Here is a 22,375-nt window from a genome sequence, read left to right on the forward strand (position 1 = left end):
CAGTGCATCATGCTGTGATGCAGTGGGAATCATATCAGTCTCAAACTTTCAGCTCTGAATCACACCTCCAACATAAACATAGTTACACCGACAGTTAGTTGGGATCTGGTCACCCTGTGGATATCAGGTGAAGATGAACAGTGGGAGAGGAAGCAGAGTGAGCTGATCTTTGAGCAAGAGAGCAAATGGAGCAAGACCATTCTTGAAGGAGGCACTTATTGCTCGGCCACAATCGTATCCAACACGGCAAACAAACACATCTGCACTAGCACGTATGTGTACTTTGCACACACTCCCCCAAGAAGAGTGCCTAAGCAGCATCTAAGAGCAAAATTGAAGTGAAGCCAAAGGAAGGTGAGAGAGGAGAATGAAAAAGAGATCATTTCACAGACCTGGGTGAGGTTTCAGCCTGAGAGTCTTTCCTGTAAGAAGAAAATGCACAGACTTATAAAAGCTGTTTGTTTACAAGAATTAACATCAATCGGTGACACTAGAGTGGAAAAATTGAAAGCACTACAAACAGATAAAACAAATTAAATGTATAACATAACTGTGCAATAATCTACTGTACAGCACAACATGTGGATTGGTGGCATGTTGACAGACAAACATGCCAGCAGGGGGCACTAATTCACTTAATGGTGAATGTGTGATTGTGCCCAAAAATATGCTCAGATCAAATAACATTTTTCCACCTCTAAAGCATGATAATGGTAGCTTCATGATTTAAGAATGTTTTGCTGCAGCTGCATTTTATAAATGGATAGGAGTTATTTCTCCGTCTTAGTTTCTCTAAAGTCTTAATATAAATTAAATATTATATTCTTAAAGGTGTGAAATAAATACACTTCAAAACTGATCTAAGGATAAGTAAATATTTCTTAAAATAAGTGTATTTTCCCCTAATTCCACCAGCTAAATACAATGATTTGCCAATGAAATTAGTGTTTTTGCCCTTTAAATAACATTAATCTTATCTGACCATAGCTAACGGTCCGTGGAAAGGTTAGCAGACTCGTTTACATTATTGCAGGCGGACCATAAATGGCCCTTTTTCCTCACACATATCTACATATACCAGTAACTGATTTGCATGTAAGTGGTCTCTAACTGTAGCCATGTTTCCATTTAACTGAAATGCGAATTTTAGTCAAACTTTTAAAAGTTTGGGGAAAAAAATAAATATGAATTTGTGGGGTTTCCATTTGGTTTAAAGGGAATTAACAATGCACTGCAAAGCGTAAGGTTGTCATACAACACCATCCATAATACAGCATCACCAATGTCTGTAAAAAACAGGAAGTAGAGGCTGCAATCTACCACTGAGTATAGGTCAGTAAATCAAGGAAGGTTTTAATGAATATGTTGCTGTCAGGCAAGTTGCTTTTAAGTTAAAATGTCAACTAGTAAAGGCGAAGTTTGTTCCAGCCATGTTTAGGAACAGGAATATCTGGGAAGATCCAAACAGCAAAAATGGCTGATCAGTTGTTTGAGCATTGATCCTTTTCGAAATAGCCCCCCCCCCCCCCCCCCCCCCCCCCCCCCCCCAAAAAAAAAAAAAAAAAACACTCAAGTGTAAAATCTTTTTTGCAAATAGTTTTTTTTTTTTTGCCATTTCCATCAAGCCTTTCTTCAAAATACATATTAAAAGAATCTGATGGAAACCAACCTCATTACCTGCTGATGTTGAGGTATATCTCTGTGCTGTACTCTTTAAAGGTGGTTATTGAAGAGTTTCTTTCCTCTGTAAGGCGCAGCCATGATATTCATATGGAAAAGTGGTGGAACAAGTAAAGTTAACCCTGCTGCTGGGATTTGCTATAAAGCCATGACACCCCCACATCTTTTCCTCTTTTCCCCATGGATACAGTGCAGAGCCGCATTGGGCAGGCTCTCACCTTAATGTCTGTCCCTGCAAACTGAGGGATTGTAAGTTCTCCAAAATATGTTCAATGTAAAGTCTGACCTGCAGCCTGCTTCCCAGAACCAGATAGTTGCAAAAATTAAAAAAAAGAAAGAAAAACAATCTATCTGCACCTTTTCTCTTTCTAGTAATCATCGGCCGTAAGTCACAACAAATTCCTCATCATTCCTCAAAATGGAGATCAACAGCTATATAATTTGGGTTTTTGATTATTTCTGATTAATGTTTAACTGGGAAGCTAATAATGACCACATGCTAGCAGGACGACAAGCTAGAATGTTTTGAACAGTTGTATTTGATTATAAAAAAGTTTATTTAAAAGAAACGTCCGGTCATATTCAGAATTCAAATTTCTAAAAGTACTTTAAATACAAAATTATTACAAACTGTGCAATAAATGATAAGTGTTTTTAATTAAGAGTAATTTAGTTTGAACCGAGCCCCTTCTGCTGGAGGTTTCTTCCTGTTAAAAGGGAGTTTTTCCTCTCCACTGTCGCTACAAGCATGCTTAGTGTGAGGGATTGCATTCGAGTCAATGAGTCGATGCAATCAAATGGTTTTCCTTAGATAGAAAACTTTGAATTAATTTGACTGGATGATCCGGTGAACTGTAAAGTGCCTTGAGATGACTTGTGTTGTGAATTGGTACTATATACCGGTAGATAAATTGAATATAATTTACTGGAGGCATCCATGTTTGTTAGAGAGCACTACTGCCACCTACCGGTTTGTGACTCACAGTGTGGTATCGGCTGTTGAGCAAGTCCCAATGCTATATCTGGTGTTTGTCACAACGCGCTATTATCCAAGTCATCTTGAAAACATTCTTCTTCTAAATGTTGGCTACATATTATGTATTTTTTCTCTGGCCAGAAGTTCGATGGCAAATCCTCCCTCTTCAAGTTGGCAATCCAACGACAAATCTGTCCGTGGTGGATCATGATTCGGAAAGGTGAAATTTCAATGGTGAAGTCTCCTGGAAATCTTCAATAATTGTTGTTGACGCAGATGTATCTAGTAGTTGCCATTGATTTTGTGTGTAAAGCGGGGAGAATGGCGCTAGGCTTACTGCACCATGACATCACTGCTGGAAGATGGCAGGAGTGAGGTGTTAGTATATTTGGGCAAAAATGGCTCCTAGACTCAGTGATCACGTCTAAAATTATTATTTTTAATTTTTGTTACTGATTAATGCTAAATTGATGAAATCACCAGGAATTTATAAGTTATAGGAATAAATAATGATCCATTGATCAGTCCTTGCTGACTGGACTTTTCCTTTAAATAAGGGTTTAAACACTAATATGACATAGCTAAAGCTAGCTAAGCAAAGCTAAACCATCTACAATAAAGGTTGCTACATGTTTTCATTCCCTTAGAAAAATCACATCAGGTTGATAATTAATTATTTAATAATTGTTTTCTGATTTGGCAACTCATTCAATGCAATATCATTTAACTAAATAACGTTTTTATATTTTTTGAATCTGCAGTGTGAATTGGTTTTTACATTGCATTTTCTCTAAATTACTTTATTAATTATAGTTTATTTGACCTCATTCCAACCTCTTGAAAACAATCTTTGTTTTTCAAACATAAAATCCACTCTGAACTACTATATCATCGCATCATTGTGATCCATTTTCCTTTGGTTTTTTTCTTCTGTGTAGACCATTTAGTTTTAGCTAAGTTTCATCAGCCAAGTTAAGAATTATGAACTGTTTGAGTGTAATGTTTTTTTGTCAATAAATTTTATTTTAATTAAGGTTGTGAATTTATCCCAAATGTGTGGATAGTTAACTATTTGACCATGTTTGGAGCTACACACATGACACTCTATTTGAATAAATATATGAATAACAAAAAGTTACAGCTCCTCTCTTTCCAGCGTGTATGGAAGCAGGATCATTTTAAACCACCAACCAGTTTGTTTTTTCATAGTTTTAGTAGTTTTAAATGTTTTTATTACTGAGAATATAAATACGAACATTCAGTCTTTTATCTGAGAAGCTTTTTTCTTAAAGCTATTTACTGACTTTTGAAAATCAAATGACTTGAGTGTGATTTAATGTAGGCTGACACAGTCATGGCATTCTCATTAATATTTAATAAGTTGTCATATGTTGCTGCAGCCTTGAAGATATTCCAGTCAAAGCATCCAAAACAGTCTTGGAGTGTCGCCATGGCGCCCTCAGACCACACTCGGACCTTATATCTCCAAGCTCATAATAATTGTAAAACTATTGGCCGGATCTATCAAAGGTTTGCGTGTATAAAAACGTGAGCTATTTCACTGCGCACGCTAAAAAATGTACAAACTGATCTATCAACAGCGTGCTAAAAGGATTTGGTCTTTAAAACGTGCTAAATAGCGCCTCTTATCCATTTAGTACTTTTCCTGCAATGAATATGCAATATGAGGCGTTTACACGCAAAAGTGCGTCTTGTGGGAGGAGAACATTTAAATATATTAATTTAGCACTCGCAAAGTGATTTATCAAACCTAAAAACAATTTTGCTAACGGTATCTGACTCTATATTTAACACGTTTCAAAAGAAGGTGCAAATGGTCTGTATGCGTAATTGCGCACACATGGCAGCGGTTATTGTCGCAAGGAGACATCGAAATGAAGCAAGGAGACGCAGAGAACGCATTTTTTCACTCCATGTGAATATTTTTGGAATGAACGAGGAAACGATCATCAAAACATGTCGTTTATCCAGCATTGCCATTTTGGAGCTGTTGGGGGAACTCCGAATGGATTTGGAGCCAGCCACAAGGAGGACCCACGCAATACCAGATATCACAAAACTCCTTGCAACATTGCACTTTTTTTGCATCTGGGTCATTCCAGCGTACAGTTGCAGCAGGAGCTGGGATCTCCCAATCTCGTTTTTCAGAAGTGCTGTCCGACGGGGTCGGAGTTCTCCCCCTGCGCCTGTGGAGCAACATGCCAATGCTGCGGGGATGCGTAATCTCATCCACAGTCACTTCTTGTGGGCAATTTGGTATGTGCATTTTTCTACAGGCCATTACAAAACACCTGTTTTTTTGTTGTTGTTTTTTTTTTTTTTACTGCAGTGAAGTAGAAATTCAGCCACATACCACCTTAGGGATTAAAGGTTGCCAAAGTTTTTTCTTTATATATCACTGTAAGATTTAAATTTCTTAATGCACTAGCTTGTAGAAACTACAAACTACTTTGCCGCAAACCACAAAACGCGCAAAACCATCATTTAAATAGGGCATCTCCAACAGTTTTGCACCTGCCACCAGTTACGCAATTGCTCTTGTTAAATCACCCGCAAACCATGGTCCAGCCCCTCGCGCAAAATTCCAGTTTGCGAGCGCAAATTACTGCACGCAAAATTGGATCTTGATAAATCCGGCCCTATGTGTTTAATCTAGATGGATTGTTGCACCCCAGATTGTCCAATTGAGGTGAAATAAATATTTATAAACATTAAACCGAAGCCAAGAGTAACGAGTAACGGTTGTTTTAAAAATGTAAGAAATAGAAAGTACAGATATTTGTGTGAAAATGTAATGAGTAGAAGTCAGAAGCAGGAAGAAGAATAAGTAATGGAGTAAAGTATAGATACCTAAAAAGCGTGCGTAGGTACAGTAACGAAGTATTTGTTCTTCGTTACTTAAAAGGTCTGCCGAACGGTAAGTTAACTCAGTTCGCTATAAAGTCCACTGTATAGTCCCTGCTCTATATACTGTAGTGATAAAGGGATTTAGGGGCTAGGGCGGACATTCAGAAACAGTGGAGAGGGTCCTTTAAAAAAATTGGAAAAATCCTCCACTATACCTTTAATTGGATGTATATTTTTTCTAAACTTTTTATGCAATGGTATTGTGTTCATCTTAATGTGTTCGAGGACTAAAAGTGTGTTTTTAATGTATTGTGATCAGTACAGAATTATTTAGTCCAGGTTTAACTAGATTTTTTCCCTTATCATAATGTGACCCAAATTCTGAAAAATAACTTAAATGTGCTTCATGAGAGTATGGTTTCACAAGAAGGTAAGAAAAAACTCTGAAATCTTTAACAATGTTTTATTTCATCCTCTCTAACTACACATCTAATTCAGGTCGTATAAGTCAAGATATGCGGGTTAGGGTTAAGCGTTAAGAGAAAAAAGGGAAATTGTTTGTTATTTCGATTAATAGATTCTCATTCATATTAGCTGATTTGTTTGGAAAAGGCTTTGTTTTCTGTTTGTTAATTCACAAGAAGTGAGTTACCGGGGGTTAAAGGGGACCTATACTGCCAACTTTTAAACAAATTAGGACAGGTCTATACAAAACATGTTAGACCTGGTGGTTGTGCAGGGGTTAAGCATTTAACCCTTGTAAAAAGGCCTTAGTCCTTCATGTGACTGTCATCGGTTTGAGTCCCAACCTGTTGACCTTTACTGCATGTCTTTCTTTAGCTTCCATTTCCTGTTTGCCTCCTTAGATTTATAAATAAAACCTACAAGTACCTAAAAACTGCTAAAACAAGATGTTAAATAAATTCTTTGGACCAAATGCTTTTAGGATAATAAGAGTTCTCCTCTGTTCTACCTATGTTAAGCTCAATCTAGAATAAGCAGTTTTATTTCTGACACTTTTATTCAACTGAGCCAAAGCATATCTGGGCGCTGTTCCCCTCTGTAGTTTAACAGCAATCCTTTGTACTGAGCTTCATTAACTTTTTGCAGGTGTTTGAGCCATCATTTTGCTTTAAATTGCTAAATACAGATGCTGATTTAGGAACTCTTCACATCAGCCTGGCCTCATCTCCTCAGCATCTGCTCTGTTGCTGATTTGGTCATGAACCTACCTGAATGATTTTCCTTTCAGATTCCTCAGCAGGTCCAGTTGATTCAGAGGAGGGATGATTCTGTGAAAAGAGAGGTACAGCAGCATTGTGTCATCCTGTATTTCTTTGGCATTTAGCCATCACTTTTTCACCTCAAATTTTAACTTAAGGTAAAAGGAACACAGACCATTTCCAATAAGTCGGTAATTAAGCCTTGAAAGTCATAAATCTGCTGTAGAAAAGTTAAGCTAAAAGGCTTATATGCTGAGTCACAAGGCTGTATGTCAAATTAATTTCTCAAAGTGGCTGCATCAACAGTTGTCTGTTAAACAGACAGTTGCACAAAACATTTCAGAAAGTGAACAGACAGCTTGTGGGTCTGAATGCAACTTTCCTTCCAATATGGTAGCAGAATGTGATAAAGTAGAAACAATATTTCAAGATAAAGGATTTAAGGGAGCTGTGTTTTTAAGTTATCACGTACCTGTACATTGGAACAGCTACAGTCTGCTCGTAAAAATCCCAAGTGCACAGCAGATCTGTGCGGGAAAGGTTGGTGGCATAAAACCTCCAAGCAGCCTAAAGGAAAAGTGTTTCCTTTAGTTTTCAACCAAGAGGGAAAAAACAAACTTTATCTGCATACAATTGTGATGCATCATGAGTTTTATCTTTGACAGATACCTGGATTAGACCCGCTGCAGGGTTACGTCTCTTCTCAAAATGTTTCTGCCTGTGCTGCTCCTGAACTTTGAGGGCAAAGCCTGAGCCAAGAATCCCCTAATCAGAAAAAGAAAAAGTCCATCTTTAATCCGAAAAAGAGAGAACATTACACCCTGACATTATCAGATACAACAGTATAAGACAAAAAAAAGAAGTGAGATTGACATTGGAGTGACATTACTTTCAGCAATTGAAACAACAACCTTAACTGGTAGCAGTAGTTAAAATGATCCAGATGCCAGAGGATACTCCAAGTTTGTTTCTCCTTATATAGTCTTTAGGTTCAGAATATTATTTTAATCTCACAGAAGCAGGGAAGGTCTTTTCTGTTATCCTCTGTCTGCATATTCCCCACATAACAAACATGTTTGCCATCGGGGTGCAACGCTGCTGCAAATTGCTGCTGCCTTTGAGACGCACAAAATAAATCCACTCAGTGCCCTAAACCTCTTCATGGCAAAAGCACACGCAAAGTCCTCATTCAAATAGGGTGGTCAGCAGCACTTTGAAACATGTTATCAATTTTGCATTAACTAATTGGATTATCCGGAACATGCCCGCTAATTGCACATGCATTTTATTTGTTTGCACAAGCAATTTAGCTTTGTTTATTTAGGATCTTAGTAGATCAGGCCCATGGAGTAGGAATAAATTATCTAGTTATTCCTATAGAATATCAGCATTAACAGGCACTCAGCAGTCATCTCAATCAGTGCTATAAATGTGCTATTAAGCAAATAGCACTGGTTTTAAAACATTCCCAAGAAACCCACATACTTACAGCAGGAAGCGCAAAGAAAGCCACACCTATCATGCTAAATGCAGCTCCAAGCAAACGTCCATTCCAGGTTTTGGGAACTTTATCACCATAGCCAATGGTGGTGAGAGTGATCTGGTGAAAAAAGTATGAGTAAACAATAGAAAACATGAACATATCAGCTTCATATTGAGGTTATGTGATGCAGAGTTTCATTTTTCAATAATGAAAGTTTAAACAATTAAAAGACATTCTTTTTAAAAAGTCAGCACAATTGTTTTTTTTTTTTTTCCAAAGCCTTACCAGTCCCCACCAAAGAGCATCAGCATAGGTCTCAAACTCGTCATTTGTCTCCTTTTCCACAGAATAGACCAAGAAAGAGGCCAGGATGAGGCACAGAAAACCAATATACCAAGCTGTGATGAGCTCCTGCAGGGAGAAACAATGGAGTAAGCATAAGGGAATTTAAAGTAATAAAGTAGCATCAAGGAAAGGCAGCCAGGCTATGTCGGTTTACTGGGAAAAACAGCCAATCCATAATAACATTGGACACAATGATGTGAGCCCAACGCTCTGACTGGTGCTTCATAAATGTCTTTATTTCCCTTGACTTCACATTCAGGAGACTCTCCGGCTCAAATTGCTACATCTATACAAACACACAGACAGCAATGCAATTTCCACAACCTATTAGAGCAGGCAAACGAGCCAGTTTGAAATCATATTAATTGATTGCTATTTCCTCTCAATGGCAGAATGTTGTGTGTTGGAATGGACACAAATGAATGCAGTGGATTTTACTTAGATACTACGGTTTCAAACAGCACATTAGGATGTTAACACTCAGGCTTTTTGGCACTTAATCAAATGGAAAGACTCCACATTTAGAATGCTTTGAAACTAGTTAGTGACAATCAACATGATGGGGTTTGGTGATGCCTTTAAATTGGAAAATACAGTAAGAGGGGGATAATAATTTCAAAAAGTCCTATGGGCCAGAATTTCAGAAGGTTTGTGGGTCTTATAACAATGTGTTTGTACGTGCAGAGTAGATCTACAAAGATGGTGCACAGTGTGCAGACCTTTCTATGAGTGTGTGCCTTCATCAATATGCTGATCCTATTCTAATGACCAAACTGACCAAATCTACAGGTGGAGAATATGCAAATGTACATTTAACAAAATAAAAGTAATTCTTCAAATCTGAGACACAACTGTGGCCACAGTTTTAGCATATTATTTTTTTTGGTACATCTGAAAGTCAGGTACAAACTGACACAAAAATATCTGCAACCTTTGTTATCATTGAGGAATTGGTACAAAGATGTGGGATGGAGAGATATTCTCTGTGCATGTAAACATATTTGGACCATAAGAAACAAATGTAGTGCAATTTTAATATAGAAAAAATGTCTGCAGGTTGGCCATTAAAAGAAAAAGACAACTTTCTCATGTTTTTTTAATATATATACATCTTTTTATTCTATATAGCAATAGCTATTTCCAATATTTTATCTCTAGTTTAGTTCAAAACACTTAGAGATAGGCTACTTATGTAAAGTGCTCTATTAACTCCAACTACATGGCTTTGAACCTTTTCTTCTTTTTTTCGGCCCCTCTTAAACTGCCTGGGGAACATGGGAATTTTGTAAAATGGAAAAAGCAAGGAGTTACTGCATTATCCCTACTGGATAATGTTGGGTCAACAGGACTTTCAAATAAATATAGTCAGTTCTGTCATTTTATGAAGAAAAAAATGTCTTAAGAGAATGTCTCAACAATTACACAAATGTTTATCAAGGTTTCTAAATCAAAAATACTTAGGAAAAATATTTGGAGATCTTTCTTGGACTCTAGGTGAATTAAACAGTTATGTTAAGGAGAAATGTGAAAAGGAGATGGGAATTAGTATTACATCCCAGAAGTGAGAGACTGCCTGAAACACAATACACTATAAACGCACATGACAAGATAATTCTCCTGGAAAAACTTGATCAGGTTTTTTTTATTGCTGAACCAGGTATGTAAACAGGTATGCATGCTTCAAGTCTGCCACCATCATTCCGGTCCCAAAGAAGCCTCAGGTCACCTCACTTAATGATTACTGGCCTGTCACACTGACTGCAATCATGATGAAGGGCTTTGAAAGGCTGGTTAAAGAACACATCGCCTCCAGTTTTTTTGTGTGTCACATTGACTACAGTGCGTATACAGTATTTTCATCTTTTTAGGCTCAAAAAGGCTCACTATTTCACTTTAACCATTTTCTGTCTTCCTCAACTCTTATCACAAGTAAAGTATTCTGTTTATTGAAATATTTTTTGAAGTTTTATGCCCAAGTCTGCCTTGCTAAGTATGCACTGTGTGATTTTAAGCGGGGCAAACCTGACTGTTTTTCCTTGTGATTGGGTGATTTTACTTTTTATTTTCCCCCAAATTGGATGCAACCGCATCTCTCTTTCTGTCGGACCTATGGAAATATTGCTGAATTTCTGCGTAGTCCGATAAAAACAGACATGGGGTCTATCTCACTCAGACCCACCTTGCAGAAAATCGTGTTTGGTGTATTTCTCCCCATTCATTCTTAATTCAAAGTGCCATGATCTCTTACGTATGACATAATGTTTTTTCAGATTGGACACAGAAAAGGTATTTGGTGTGTTCAGTGCTTTAATTCAAAACAAGTACCATATCTTTAAATAATTACATACTTAAAATGTTATCATATTGATAAAAAGCTGTGATATCTTGAAATAACAAGATACTTCAACAGTTTTAAATACAAAACAAAGTCCATACTTTTTTAATCAAATTCTTATTTCCTTAATATGTTCTTGAAAGCATTACTGCAACAAAATAAACTCACTTATATAAAGATATTGAGATCTTTCTTTTTCCAATAAGTCAAAACAGCTGCGGTTATTACCTGGGTCTTAGGGGATATTTAAACCTGTATCTTGGCAAAACATGCTGGCATTGAAAGATGCAACAATAATAAAAGCAATATAGATATTTAATAAAATCCTTACTGGGTCATAAGAAGAGGCATATAAATTGATTACAAAACCAACTAACTCTGTTATCTTGAAGCTCATTAAGCTTGAGGTATCTAGAAAAGATAGAGAAGCTACAACTATGATTCATGTAAAATAGCTGTATTGAGATAATGATCTATTCTGTCTTTTGTGATGAAAAAAATCCCTTTTCCTCTGTATGATGATGTTTAAAAAAGTTCCTCTTGACAAGAGCAGCTCCCTTTTTTGAGACAAGATGATTAAATTCCATTCAAATTCGGTGCTAGAATAGACTTTTCATCCCAAATGGAAATTAAATGTTGCTTTAACTAACGGGCATTTATGTAATGTTGTAGATGCTGATAACTGTAGACAGGAACCATCTCCTGTAGTTGTCTATCTTGCACCAGATTTTTGGGAAAATGTCTTACAGAAGACTGTTGTTGTTTAACAGTCTTCCTAAGAGGATGTTGATTGTTGTCAATAATGTTCTTCATTTTATGAGGAATTCTTCTTTGTGAAATCATTTCCTGAGATTCCAGAGGAGTTAATAGAACATGACCGGCGTTCTTTATCAGCTTGTTAATTTTTTGTGTGTCATTTGCTTATGTGGCAACAGTGGTATCGGATGAAGGAGTTTGCCCTGCAACCAAAGGTTATCAGTTCAAGCCCCGGTTCCGTTGTGTCCTTGGGCAAGACACTTCACCCTACTGGTGGTCAGAGGGTCCAGTGGTGCCAGAGTGCAGCAGTGAGCTCCAAGGCAGCTGTGGCTACAGTGTAAATTACCAACATCAGTGTGTGCATGAACAGGTGAACGAGTGAATGACTGAATGTATTGAAAACTGCTTTGGTTAAGTCCTCGGACTTCAAAAAGCACTATATAAGTAAGGACCATTTACCATTTACTCGGATTCTGTTACCCAGGCAGACGATTGCAGAAGATATCCTACTCTACACATCAGACTGATAGAAGATCTGCAGCATTTTGCTGCAAACACTGAAGGACTCAAACTTCTTCTAGAAAGCCAATCTGCGTCAGAATTGTGTCTCCAGTCAAGTTTGTTTTCAATTGTCAAAATGACAAGTTTGGCGATTAAGGTAATTTGTTTTTCAGGCTCTTAATGTTAAAATTATAAGATTTCTCAACTCTCATGATAAACAAGCTACATTCCTTTCAAAGACACACAGAGAAAATCATGTTTCATGATTCCTTCAGCCTGTATTTTAAGGAAATTCCAGAATATTCATGTTGAGGCCACAGCATCACCAGGATCAGAGGCTACCTGATAAACAGACCACTGTTTGTGAGACTGAAGGGTCGTGTTTAACCAGGTATTCTCATCATTACTTTTTTCCTCTGTAAACCTCTGACTTCCACTACCAGACAGATTCTTGTCATTTGCAGAAATTCTCTGAAGACTCTGCAATCTATGGTTTATTTGATTTTTACAGAGCAAACCATTTCTGACTTTCTCTCCGTGGAGAAGTATGCTTATGCACCCTCCCCTGTCTGCACTGCTTCAGCTCTGTCTGGTGTTCTTTTGGAGCCTCTTTTTTACATATCTTCCAAAACTGAATAATGGATCCGGTCAGCTGGTCTCTCAAAGCAATTGATACGATTTTTTTGACAGGAAAACAGGTTAAGAGGGAACCCTCCTGTCCAGACAGGATGTTTTTCTGCGGATACACAATAAACTCCTGACAGAAATGGAAGACTGTGTGCCTGAAGATGATGTCTGTCGAGGACATAAAAAATGGGTCTATAATTGGATTTTTGATAGCAGGATTCCTGCAGTTTGGAGTTGGTGGATACCTTGGATATTGCGAAATTCATGAAACGTCTGCAGCTATTTTGGCCATTGTTAGGCTGCCCTGCATTTATGAGAGAATCTGCAGAGCTATCAACACTTAAACTGAAATGTTAAGGCAGCAGAACAGGCATAATCTTGTAAAATGTTGTAAGCTCAGATATAGCAGGATGGACCATAATTTTTTTCTGTTGGGCTTGACCATGGTGAGACACCAGCAATAACTCTCAAGGTTTGCAGAAAAATTACCTCAAATCTTACTTCCCACTGGCCTTCAGAGGCATCATTTAATCAACTTTCCCTGTCTTCCCCCTGCCTTCTCTGAAGACGTTTGGGAACCTGGTCCATGTGAGGCCTTTGGTTGATGAGTATTACACAATATCATACTATTGTTATGCCATGAACTGAAATAATTTTGGACATCGAGGACCAGTGCCCATGTATCATCTTAACACATTCACTGGAGTAGAGGGTTAAGTTCTGCTCCACAGTGCTGCTGGCCTATCAAAGCTTCTGCAAACCTTCCCCCAACTGTCTCTATAAAGCCAGGCATACACAACGCTCTGATGCGGTCTATCTGCTCACACTGTATGTCTAAAAACCACTTCGGACGCAGCTCTGCAGTAAGATAGAGCTACTCAGACTCGTCTATCTGGAAGCCAAATGAGTAGAAGAGGAAAATGAAGCTCACTAAAGAGAGTGTGCAGCTTTGGCAATTTGTGCAATTTTGGCGGAAAGCCCTAAAAAGAAAAGGTGACAATGCATTTGGACAAAGACATGGCTGAGCAAACGTGGCTACTACGGTCTGTCGATTTTACAGATAAAACTCCAATTCACTCACACCCCTGCCATGCTTCTGTGTTTTCATCTGAGACAAAGAAGAAGAAGAAGAAGAGTCCTTGTTCGCGCTTGCGCACTGAGCGATTTGCCCACGATGGTTGACCTCGCGATTCGTGGACGGGGGTGGTCATGAGAGGCTGATCGCGCCTCGTTACCCCCTTTATACTACACAACGTACCACGCACGATCAGGCTGAAAGTCGGGCTGATCAGAAAATTCTTGCAAGACTGGAAAGTCGCATTGAAAAGAGCAAAAAAACGCACACTGTAAGCCTGGCTTAAGATACCTTCCAGAGAGGTGTGCCTTGGCCCCCCACAGAGTTTGAGAATAGTAAAACACCACAGCACACAGATTTCTCTCTCTTTCTGTGAAGTGAGTGGTGATGGTTGAAATGCCAGAACCGAACTGCTGCAAAACAGACTTTTAGCAACATTCCTTTTTGAGTTTCAGGAACTTGCAAGATGTTTTTATAATGATGAAGAGAGTGGAGGAGGAGAGCTTCCCTGATACAACTCAGAAACAAAGGAAACCCCCCTTGCTGTGAGGCTGCTGTGCTAAGCTACTAACTGCTAGACTCAAACTTTCCAAAACGGATACGTATGGGCAAAGGCATAAGGTTGGCCGCAGTTATTGACACATTCTAATAAATAAAGTGGCCCCCTTCATCTTATAAATGAGAGCCCCTGAATCTCAAAATTAAAAAAAATTCAAAATCCATCCATCCATCCATCCATCCATCTTCCTCCGCTTATCCGGGGTCGGGTCGCGGGGGCAGCAGCTTAAGAAGGGAGGCCCAGACTTCCCTCTCCCCACCCACTTCTTCCAGCTCTTCAGGAGGAACCCCAAGGCGTTCCCAGGCCAGCCGAGAAACATAGTCTCTCCAGCGTGTCCTGGGTCTTCCCCGGGGCCTCCCCCGGTGGGACGTGCCCGGAACACCTCACCAGGGAGGCGTCCAGGAGGCATCCTAAACAGATGCCCAAGCCACCTCAACTGGCTCCTCTCGACGTGGAGGAGCAGCGGCTCTACTCCGAGTCCCTCCCGGATGACCGAGCTTCTCACCCTATCTCTAAGGGAGAGCCCAGCCACCCTACGGAGGTAACCCATTTCGGCTGCTTGTATCCGCGATCTCGTTCTTTCGGTCATGACCCAGAGTTCATGACCATAGATGAGGGTAGGAACGTAGATCGACCGGTAAATCGAGAGCTTCGCTTTTTGACTCAGCTCTCTCTTCACCACGACGGACCGGTACAGCGCCCGCTTCACGGCAGATGCTGCACCAATCCGCCTGTCGATCTCCCGCTCCCTTCTTCCCTCATTCGTGAACAAGATCTCAAGATACTTAAACTCCTCCAGTTGGGGCAGGACACCCCCCCTGACCCGGAGAAGGCACTCTACCCTTTTCCGGCTCAAGACCATGGCCTCGGATTTGGAGGCACTGATCCCCATCCCGGCCGCTTCACACTCGGCTGCGAACCGATCCAGCGAGAGCTGCAGATCACGACCTGATGAAGCCTATAGGACCACATCATCTGCAAAAAGCAGAGACGCAATCCTAAGGCCACCAAAACGGATCCCCTCAACACCTTGGCTGCGCCTAGAAAATTCAAAATATTTATGCAATAAAAATTCCACTATTTTTAGACAATGGATCGGTTCACCAACCATTTAGGTCGTTTTTTTTCAACAGCTTTTAGCCTCTGTATAAAATGCAATAAGGCAAAGCAGGGTGTGTATAAATGAGAGTAAAACGTCTGAATCACCTTGCTGTGAGCGTAAACAACAGATCCGAGCAGCTTCCAGGTGCCTCCCCGGCGGTCCATTCGAAGCATACGCAGGATCTGTAGGAATCTCAGACTCCTGATGGCCGAGGTAGCAAAAACATTCCCCTGAGATCCTGCTGCCAGCACAGACACTGAAGCAATCAGTACCATCATGTCTGCAAAGCAAGCAGAGGATAATATTTGAATACAGCTTACAAGATTTGTTAAATGTAATAACTGGTAACACTTTCTTTTATAGTACACCAAGAACCATGTAATAACAGGGTATTAACACTATATTACTAGGTAACAAGCAAAACTTTATTTGGTATATAATTTCAAAGTAATTACATGCATATTTCATTACTATGTAACAATGGAGCCTTTTGCTGGGTAATTCCCTCAAGGTTACCACATAACAGTTTCTATTATTGGCCACCGCCTACCAATGGCTTACAAAGTAAATTGTAACTTATGATCAGGTAAATAAAGCATTATAAAACTGAACTCAAGTTACAGATAAATAAGAGTTGGGTTAAGAAAATTGGCTTGCTGTCTTTTAGGTTTGGTTTTCTGTTATATGTCAAGTAATAAACTGCATATTACTGGAAAATAACACATTCATTTATTTCTGTCTGTGAAAGGACTAAAAATGCTGTGGTTTAAATTAAAGGGGGTAATTTAAACCACAGCAGTTGCTAAAATTCTCCATGAAGTTTTCCTTTTTTGTTTTTTACCTAGTAATATAGTGTAACTTGCTATGTTATTACCATGTTATTCCATGGTTATAGATATACAGTTAAAGAAAGGGTTAACTAATAATTTTTATCAATCATAAATAGATATTGTCAAGTTTTCAAAGTCTTTGGCATCTAATCATAAGAAAAACAGATATAAAGATTAAAATGTCTAAACTTTGTTCTGATAGAATGAGTTAAAATAAATGAGAGCTTCACAGGAGCTCGTTTCCTCACCTATGACACAGAAAGGCTTTCTGGCAAATTTCAGCCTCCCCCTCCATCCTCTGTATCGACAGCAACATCCAGCAGCCCATATCCTCACAATGTACTCAACTCCAAACACCACAATAGTCACAATTTCCTGCACAACAAATGAAAATGAAATTAGGGAGTTACAGGAAGTCTGTGAAAAGAAGCAGATGTTAATAGAAAAGGCTTTTGAAAGAGATAGATGAGTTTCTTTGATTAAGAAAGAGGATTAAGAGTTTCAGGGAGAGTTGAACTCAGTCTAACTGTATATAGATAAAAGAAGAAACATTTTAGGAGGAGCTTTTTCCAGAGTCATTAGCAAATTATGAATTTATTTTACAGTCGATTTAATGTGTTTTTGTCATCAGAACTGGCATGTAACAGAGATTCTTAGTTTTCTATAGATAAGAGTTAAAATACAGCACATGTGACTTACCAAGATGTATAAGGCGTTTTCTGAGTTTTGTTTATACTCTTTGATGGTTGCAAAGACAGACAGGATGAGACAGGAGAAGACCAGGAAGAAGCTGTAAGGGATAAAATAGAGGATTAAAAAGTTTGTCACTGAAAGTAACTTGGGTTATTTCAGTTTTGGAAACAAAATGGTGTTTATTTTTTATTGTTCTCCAAAAAGAACACACACAGATAAAAATGCAAACATCAGAAGTTTTCTTTTACTGTTTCCACTGAATCCAACCAGGTGGCTGAGTTGAAAATCAAATGTATTATTGGAAACAGAATCTGCTTTACTGAATTAGGGGTTAAGTTCACCGTAAGATGATTGTCCAGGGTGTTACAATAATCTCTGTTCTGGACACCAAGTGTGCTTTTACATCTTTCTAAAAATGAAGCGTAGGCAAAGGTCAATATGTGCTCATTGTCTTATTTAAACAAATATCTCCAAAGTTCAAATAAAAAATAAAACTTACTAAAAATTAAGACTCTTTTTAACCAACATTGGCATTGTGATAAACTGCACGCATTAGGATTTTTCACTCCAGGGTTGTTGGTCAAGTCCATTGTAACAAGACTTTACTGTTGTTTGGAAAACAACACAATGCATAAATCTGCATCATCTGCAACTTTCTTCCCTTCTGAGTGGCAGTAATCCCACTTTAACCATATTCCTGCTTTATAAAGGGCCGTACTGCGAAAGTCAAATTGGGATATTTCAAATTGTAATTAAATTGAAAATTTAATTCATTATGAAATACCGTTTTTTTTAAGGTGTCATTATCATGTACATATTTAATGTCCTTGTATACAATGAAAAAAAGGTAAGGAACAGGAGTTTGGGAACATAGAAAACCTCTAAGCTTTTCACTTATTGTGCAATAATGCTGGTTGTTAGGAAAGTTCATGTTAGAGAAAACAAATCATAAAGCTTTAAATATCTACCATATGTCTATATCTTTCACTATAAATTCCAAAGTTGTCATACTCCTAGGCCTGGGTGCAGAGCGGTTTTTCCTTTTTCTCTCCTCAGCAGGGCTGGACGGGCAGGTGATCTTCATCTAGCTGATTACCACCCTTCTTAAAGGAATAGTACACCCAAAACATGATTAGCCTTCATTTTCTACTCACCCCCATGCTGAACAACACTCTGGAGTACTTTTTTGATATCTCAAATGCATCTGGAGATCTGGGAGGCTTCTTGCTGTCTGCTGACATTCAAATAATGGAGGTCTATGGTGCCCGAGGCAGAAAGGTCCATAAAAGTCCACAAAAAAACGTGTCAATATTCCTCCATACTGCTCGTCCAATGTATTCCAAGTGTCCTGAGTTGGTAGCGTCCATAATTTACTCGAAACGAAGTCATTTAGAATGTTTTTAGAGCATAAACAGTAGTGTATAGGATTTCCTCAAAGCGCGTTCACGAGTCTACGGAAACCGCGGCAGACCAAACCAGATGAAAGTGCGCATTCAGCTCGGCAAAGAACTCATGCTCTTCCTCAACACTGAAGTCCTCAGACATTTTTCTTTCGTTGTTTCTTTCTTTGCACAGGTAAACAGCACATTTCTTCTTCTACGCTTGCATTATCGGCAGAGCAGACGCTGAATGCGCACTTTCATCTGGTTTGGTCTGCCGCGGTTTCCGTAGACTCGTGAATGCGCTTTTAGGAAATCCTATACACTACTGTTTATGCTCTAAAAACATTCTAAATGACTTCGTTTTGAGTAAATTCTGGATGCTACCCACTCAGGACACTTGGAATACATTGGACGTGCAGTATGGAGGAATATTGACACGTTTTTTGTGGACTTTTATGGACCTTTCTGCCTCGGGCGCCATAGACCTCCATTATTTGAATGTAAGCAGACAGCAAGAAGCCTCCCAGATGTCCAGATGCATTTGAGATATCAAAAAAGTACTCCAGAGTGTTTTTCAGCATGGGGGTGAGTAGAAAATGAAGGCTAATCATGTTTTGGGTGTACTATTTCTTTAAGGAGCTGGAACCAGGAGGAGGGCGTCAGTTCGTTAATGCTCCAGCGTGGTACAACTGATCTTTTACCAAGCCTTGCTTCTAAGCTTTACCTTATTCTAACCCCACGCTCTGTTTGCTGCTTTTCTCAGAACCCAGGATCCCAAGCCTGAAACCACTCCTCAGAGACCTCTTTGCTCTGGACTTCTGTCAAAGACGTATCAGTCAGCCTCCAGGAACCAGTGAGGCTACGGGCCTCTGAACAGCTTAAAGCCCTCCTGCCTGAGCTTACCTGCCTGTCCACCCTCTGACACCACCATCAGATCTCACCCAGCGGACCTGCACCATTCGCCTGGACAACTGGTCACCATACTCCCAAGACAGACACCAAGCCGCCCTCTCTGTGAGTCACAAAATCCCTCACTTTTCAAACCAGCACCGAACTGTTGCTCACCTGTCACTAAACCTCTTCCAGCAGAACCCAGAAAACCCTGCCAGCCAGACTTCTTTGTACAGCCTCAAACCTTCAATAAAAACCCTTAAACTGATTCTCGCCTCTGTGTATTCAAAGTCTGTAAACCTAAACATGACAAAAATACTGTATTGTAAACACCTGTAACCTTATTTTTCTTGGTTTTTTTTGCATTTTACCTTCCAAAATCCAGACTTTCTTTGTTTATTTATATAGTCTCTATCCAACATTATGAAGTTTTCATTTCGACTTTTGTTCATTTACCAGTTTTTTATGCATTACTTTTTCCTGACCATGAGAGCATATCGACCAGCATGAGCTTATCAGCTAAGTACTAAATGAATAAATGAAAGTCATGTAATGAAGGAATGGGGTAAAAACAGCAACACAGGAAGTCAGAAATGTATCCTCCTTCATCTGATTATCTACACAGAATTATTTATAATACCTTTTTTACTAGAAAAAAAACTGCTTGCTGTCTGTCAACATCTATAATAATTTTTTTTTCATTAATTTAGCTGAAGAAATGATGCAGGAAAAGGGAGGTTGCTTAAAAAAATAAACATCTATTTCTTTCTATGGTTTGATTCACCAAATTATTTGCTATGGATTCTCTAAATCCCCTAAGTTGTCTGTTTCTGACTTTTGTATCATGCTCTCCAAACACCTTAACTGGCAGGCAATCAGATGATTCACAGCCTGATATTTCCAGTCAGCAGACTTGTCACTTTTACTTTCCATCCTGCTGCCTGAATAAAAAGATTGCTTCGGTAGAATGATATCACTGCTCTGAGGTTGTTATCCTGAATTATGTGATACTTGAAATGTGATATTCCTCATCTAAGTACCTATGATGTCAACAGAGAGATTTTACAGAAAGGTAAATTTATCATGATTCAGTTATTAAAATATAAATACTGCAACATGTCCATAAAGGACTTGCAACCCAGGAGGTGGCATGCTGCAGGTCTGATTAAAAATCTTTCCTTTCTCAACCTTGCCAGGCTCATCAGCACCTACTAATGAGGAGACTCGCGGATAGAGGAGAGGGACAGAACCTGCCTCCAAAAGCTGTCCAACAATTAGCTCCTCCAGACGCCCGACTATCCATCACCTTATCATCAGCTGAGCACAGCTCTTAAAGATTTGTTTGAGTCTCTCCATCATTAAGTGGAAGACAAAACTATGGGAGGAAAAAAAACAGTTTAAAGTGCACCGCTGCATTTTTAATTTTTTTTTTTTTTCGCAGGAACACCAGCAGAAAGGATTTTAAGTTTTGTTAGTTTTATTTTCATTAAAAAAAACACGTTGCAATACAAACAGTAAACAGGCTAGCCTTGCTTTTAGCGTGTAGCCTAACATACGAGTTACACCTAATAAAGTCATACAGTTGTGTCATTTTTTTTTTTATTTGACCCCAAAAAATAAAGATGCAACAGACTGGCAACCCCCTAAAATCAAATTCTGTATTATTACTTTGATCTATATTTATTTATGAAAATAACGAGAATAGGATATATTCATTTTCTAATCTTTAAATTAGATTTCATTAATTTATTCAGTAATTTAAACTTTTTGAAATTATTTATCAGGGCATTTTATTATTTTAATGTGCATCTTAAAGTTTAATGGTATATCTGAACTTTAAATGATGTTTTAGATAAATAAATATATGTTAAATCTTCTTATTCTATCATGCATTTATTTACTTCTTTCACATGTATGTATTTTGATATAATTGGCACTTCATATACCTCAGGGATTACATCACAATGATTGTAAGAACAAATTTGTCAAGGGATTTATGAGTCTTTAAGACCCCCACTTTGGGAACCCTCCTATAGTGCATGAAGGATTTAATGATTTTTGTTTTAAAGTCACTAAACTATAGCTTCAAACTAGTGAAATCCAAAAATCAAGAATGCATTACACATGTTCTAACCTGGGATACTTGCAAAAATATTCCAGTATACAACAGGTAGTGAAACAGCAATACAGGTTTTAATTAAAATGTTCAATATTCCATAGTATTATGCAAGGTTGCCTAATTGAGAATGCATAATCAAACTTAAAATTAATATACTGGTGTTTTTTATATCATTATATTACTTCCTACTTTCTGTTTGGAGTTTCCTTGTTCTCTTTAAGAATTTATGGGATTTCTCTGGGTACTCCTGTATCCTTGTACAGAAATGAATGCCTGCTTATAAATTGTATAATTTAGAATTTAGAATGAGGCACACCAAGCAGGATTAAGTAAATATAAAACATGGATAGATTAATGTGAATTTCAATCCCATTAACAGCATAAAAGTAAAGAAAGCTTTCCTGTAATCTCACATTTATAATGAAACACCGACAATAACCTACTTATAATATAGGGGTTCATTTTTACTACTTCTTCACTACTCAAATCCTAAAAACCTGGCTTTTACACATGTATAAACTAAAACATAAAAAAACAGTAAGCAGCTAAAACATCCTGCTCTTGTTCAGTGAAGGTTTTAGACCTCAGGAATGTGACTGTAGATCACTCAGGCTGAAAGAGGGCAGTCGTTGCAGGAAGAAAAGCTTGCATTTCCTTCTGGGCTGCACATAGAGAAACATTGATTTGTCCCTCTCAGCACTATGTTCCCTGCCGAAGCGTACTCATCACGTTAAATTTAGATTGCAATAAACCAAGCTAAATAAATAGAAACGGTTGTCTCAAGCCAGATAGAGGCCTGAGAAAGCCTTCACCAGCTATATGTGGTCAACTCTTCTGAATGTTAAATGAGACCTCACAGTAAATTAATCTCTTAAGCATTGTTCCTGCATACATGATGGGGAGGCTCTGGCACTACAGCTTCCTGCTGTG

General features: G+C 38.5%; 1 protein-coding gene across 8 annotated transcripts in view; it reads right to left on the reverse strand.

Annotated features, from left to right (window-relative positions):
* LOC119786497 (potassium voltage-gated channel subfamily KQT member 2-like) overlaps nucleotides 1–22,375 on the reverse strand; it is a 49,545-nt gene that overhangs the window by 17,411 nt on the left and 9,759 nt on the right. For all 8 annotated transcript variants that reach the window (XR_005281190.1, XR_005281189.1, XM_038289923.1 and 5 more), the window contains exons 2-10: nucleotides 17,060–17,150; nucleotides 16,609–16,735; nucleotides 15,635–15,810; nucleotides 8,516–8,641; nucleotides 8,237–8,347; nucleotides 7,417–7,512; nucleotides 7,220–7,314; nucleotides 6,757–6,816; nucleotides 393–422 (exon numbers count right to left, since the gene is read on the reverse strand). Coding sequence is in view for 6 of the 8 variants with exons in the window: in XM_038289923.1 (XP_038145851.1) it covers nucleotides 393–422; nucleotides 6,757–6,816; nucleotides 7,220–7,314; nucleotides 7,417–7,512; nucleotides 8,237–8,347; nucleotides 8,516–8,641; nucleotides 15,635–15,810; nucleotides 16,609–16,735; nucleotides 17,060–17,150 (912 nt within the window). In the remaining 2 variants the exon portion in view is untranslated. The remainder of the gene's footprint in view (nucleotides 1–392; nucleotides 423–6,756; nucleotides 6,817–7,219; nucleotides 7,315–7,416; nucleotides 7,513–8,236; nucleotides 8,348–8,515; nucleotides 8,642–15,634; nucleotides 15,811–16,608; nucleotides 16,736–17,059; nucleotides 17,151–22,375) is intronic.

Source organism: Cyprinodon tularosa, unplaced genomic scaffold, assembly GCF_016077235.1.
Source record: "Cyprinodon tularosa strain WSP-4 unplaced genomic scaffold, ASM1607723v1 ctg273, whole genome shotgun sequence".
Taxonomy (NCBI): domain Eukaryota; kingdom Metazoa; phylum Chordata; class Actinopteri; order Cyprinodontiformes; family Cyprinodontidae; genus Cyprinodon; species Cyprinodon tularosa.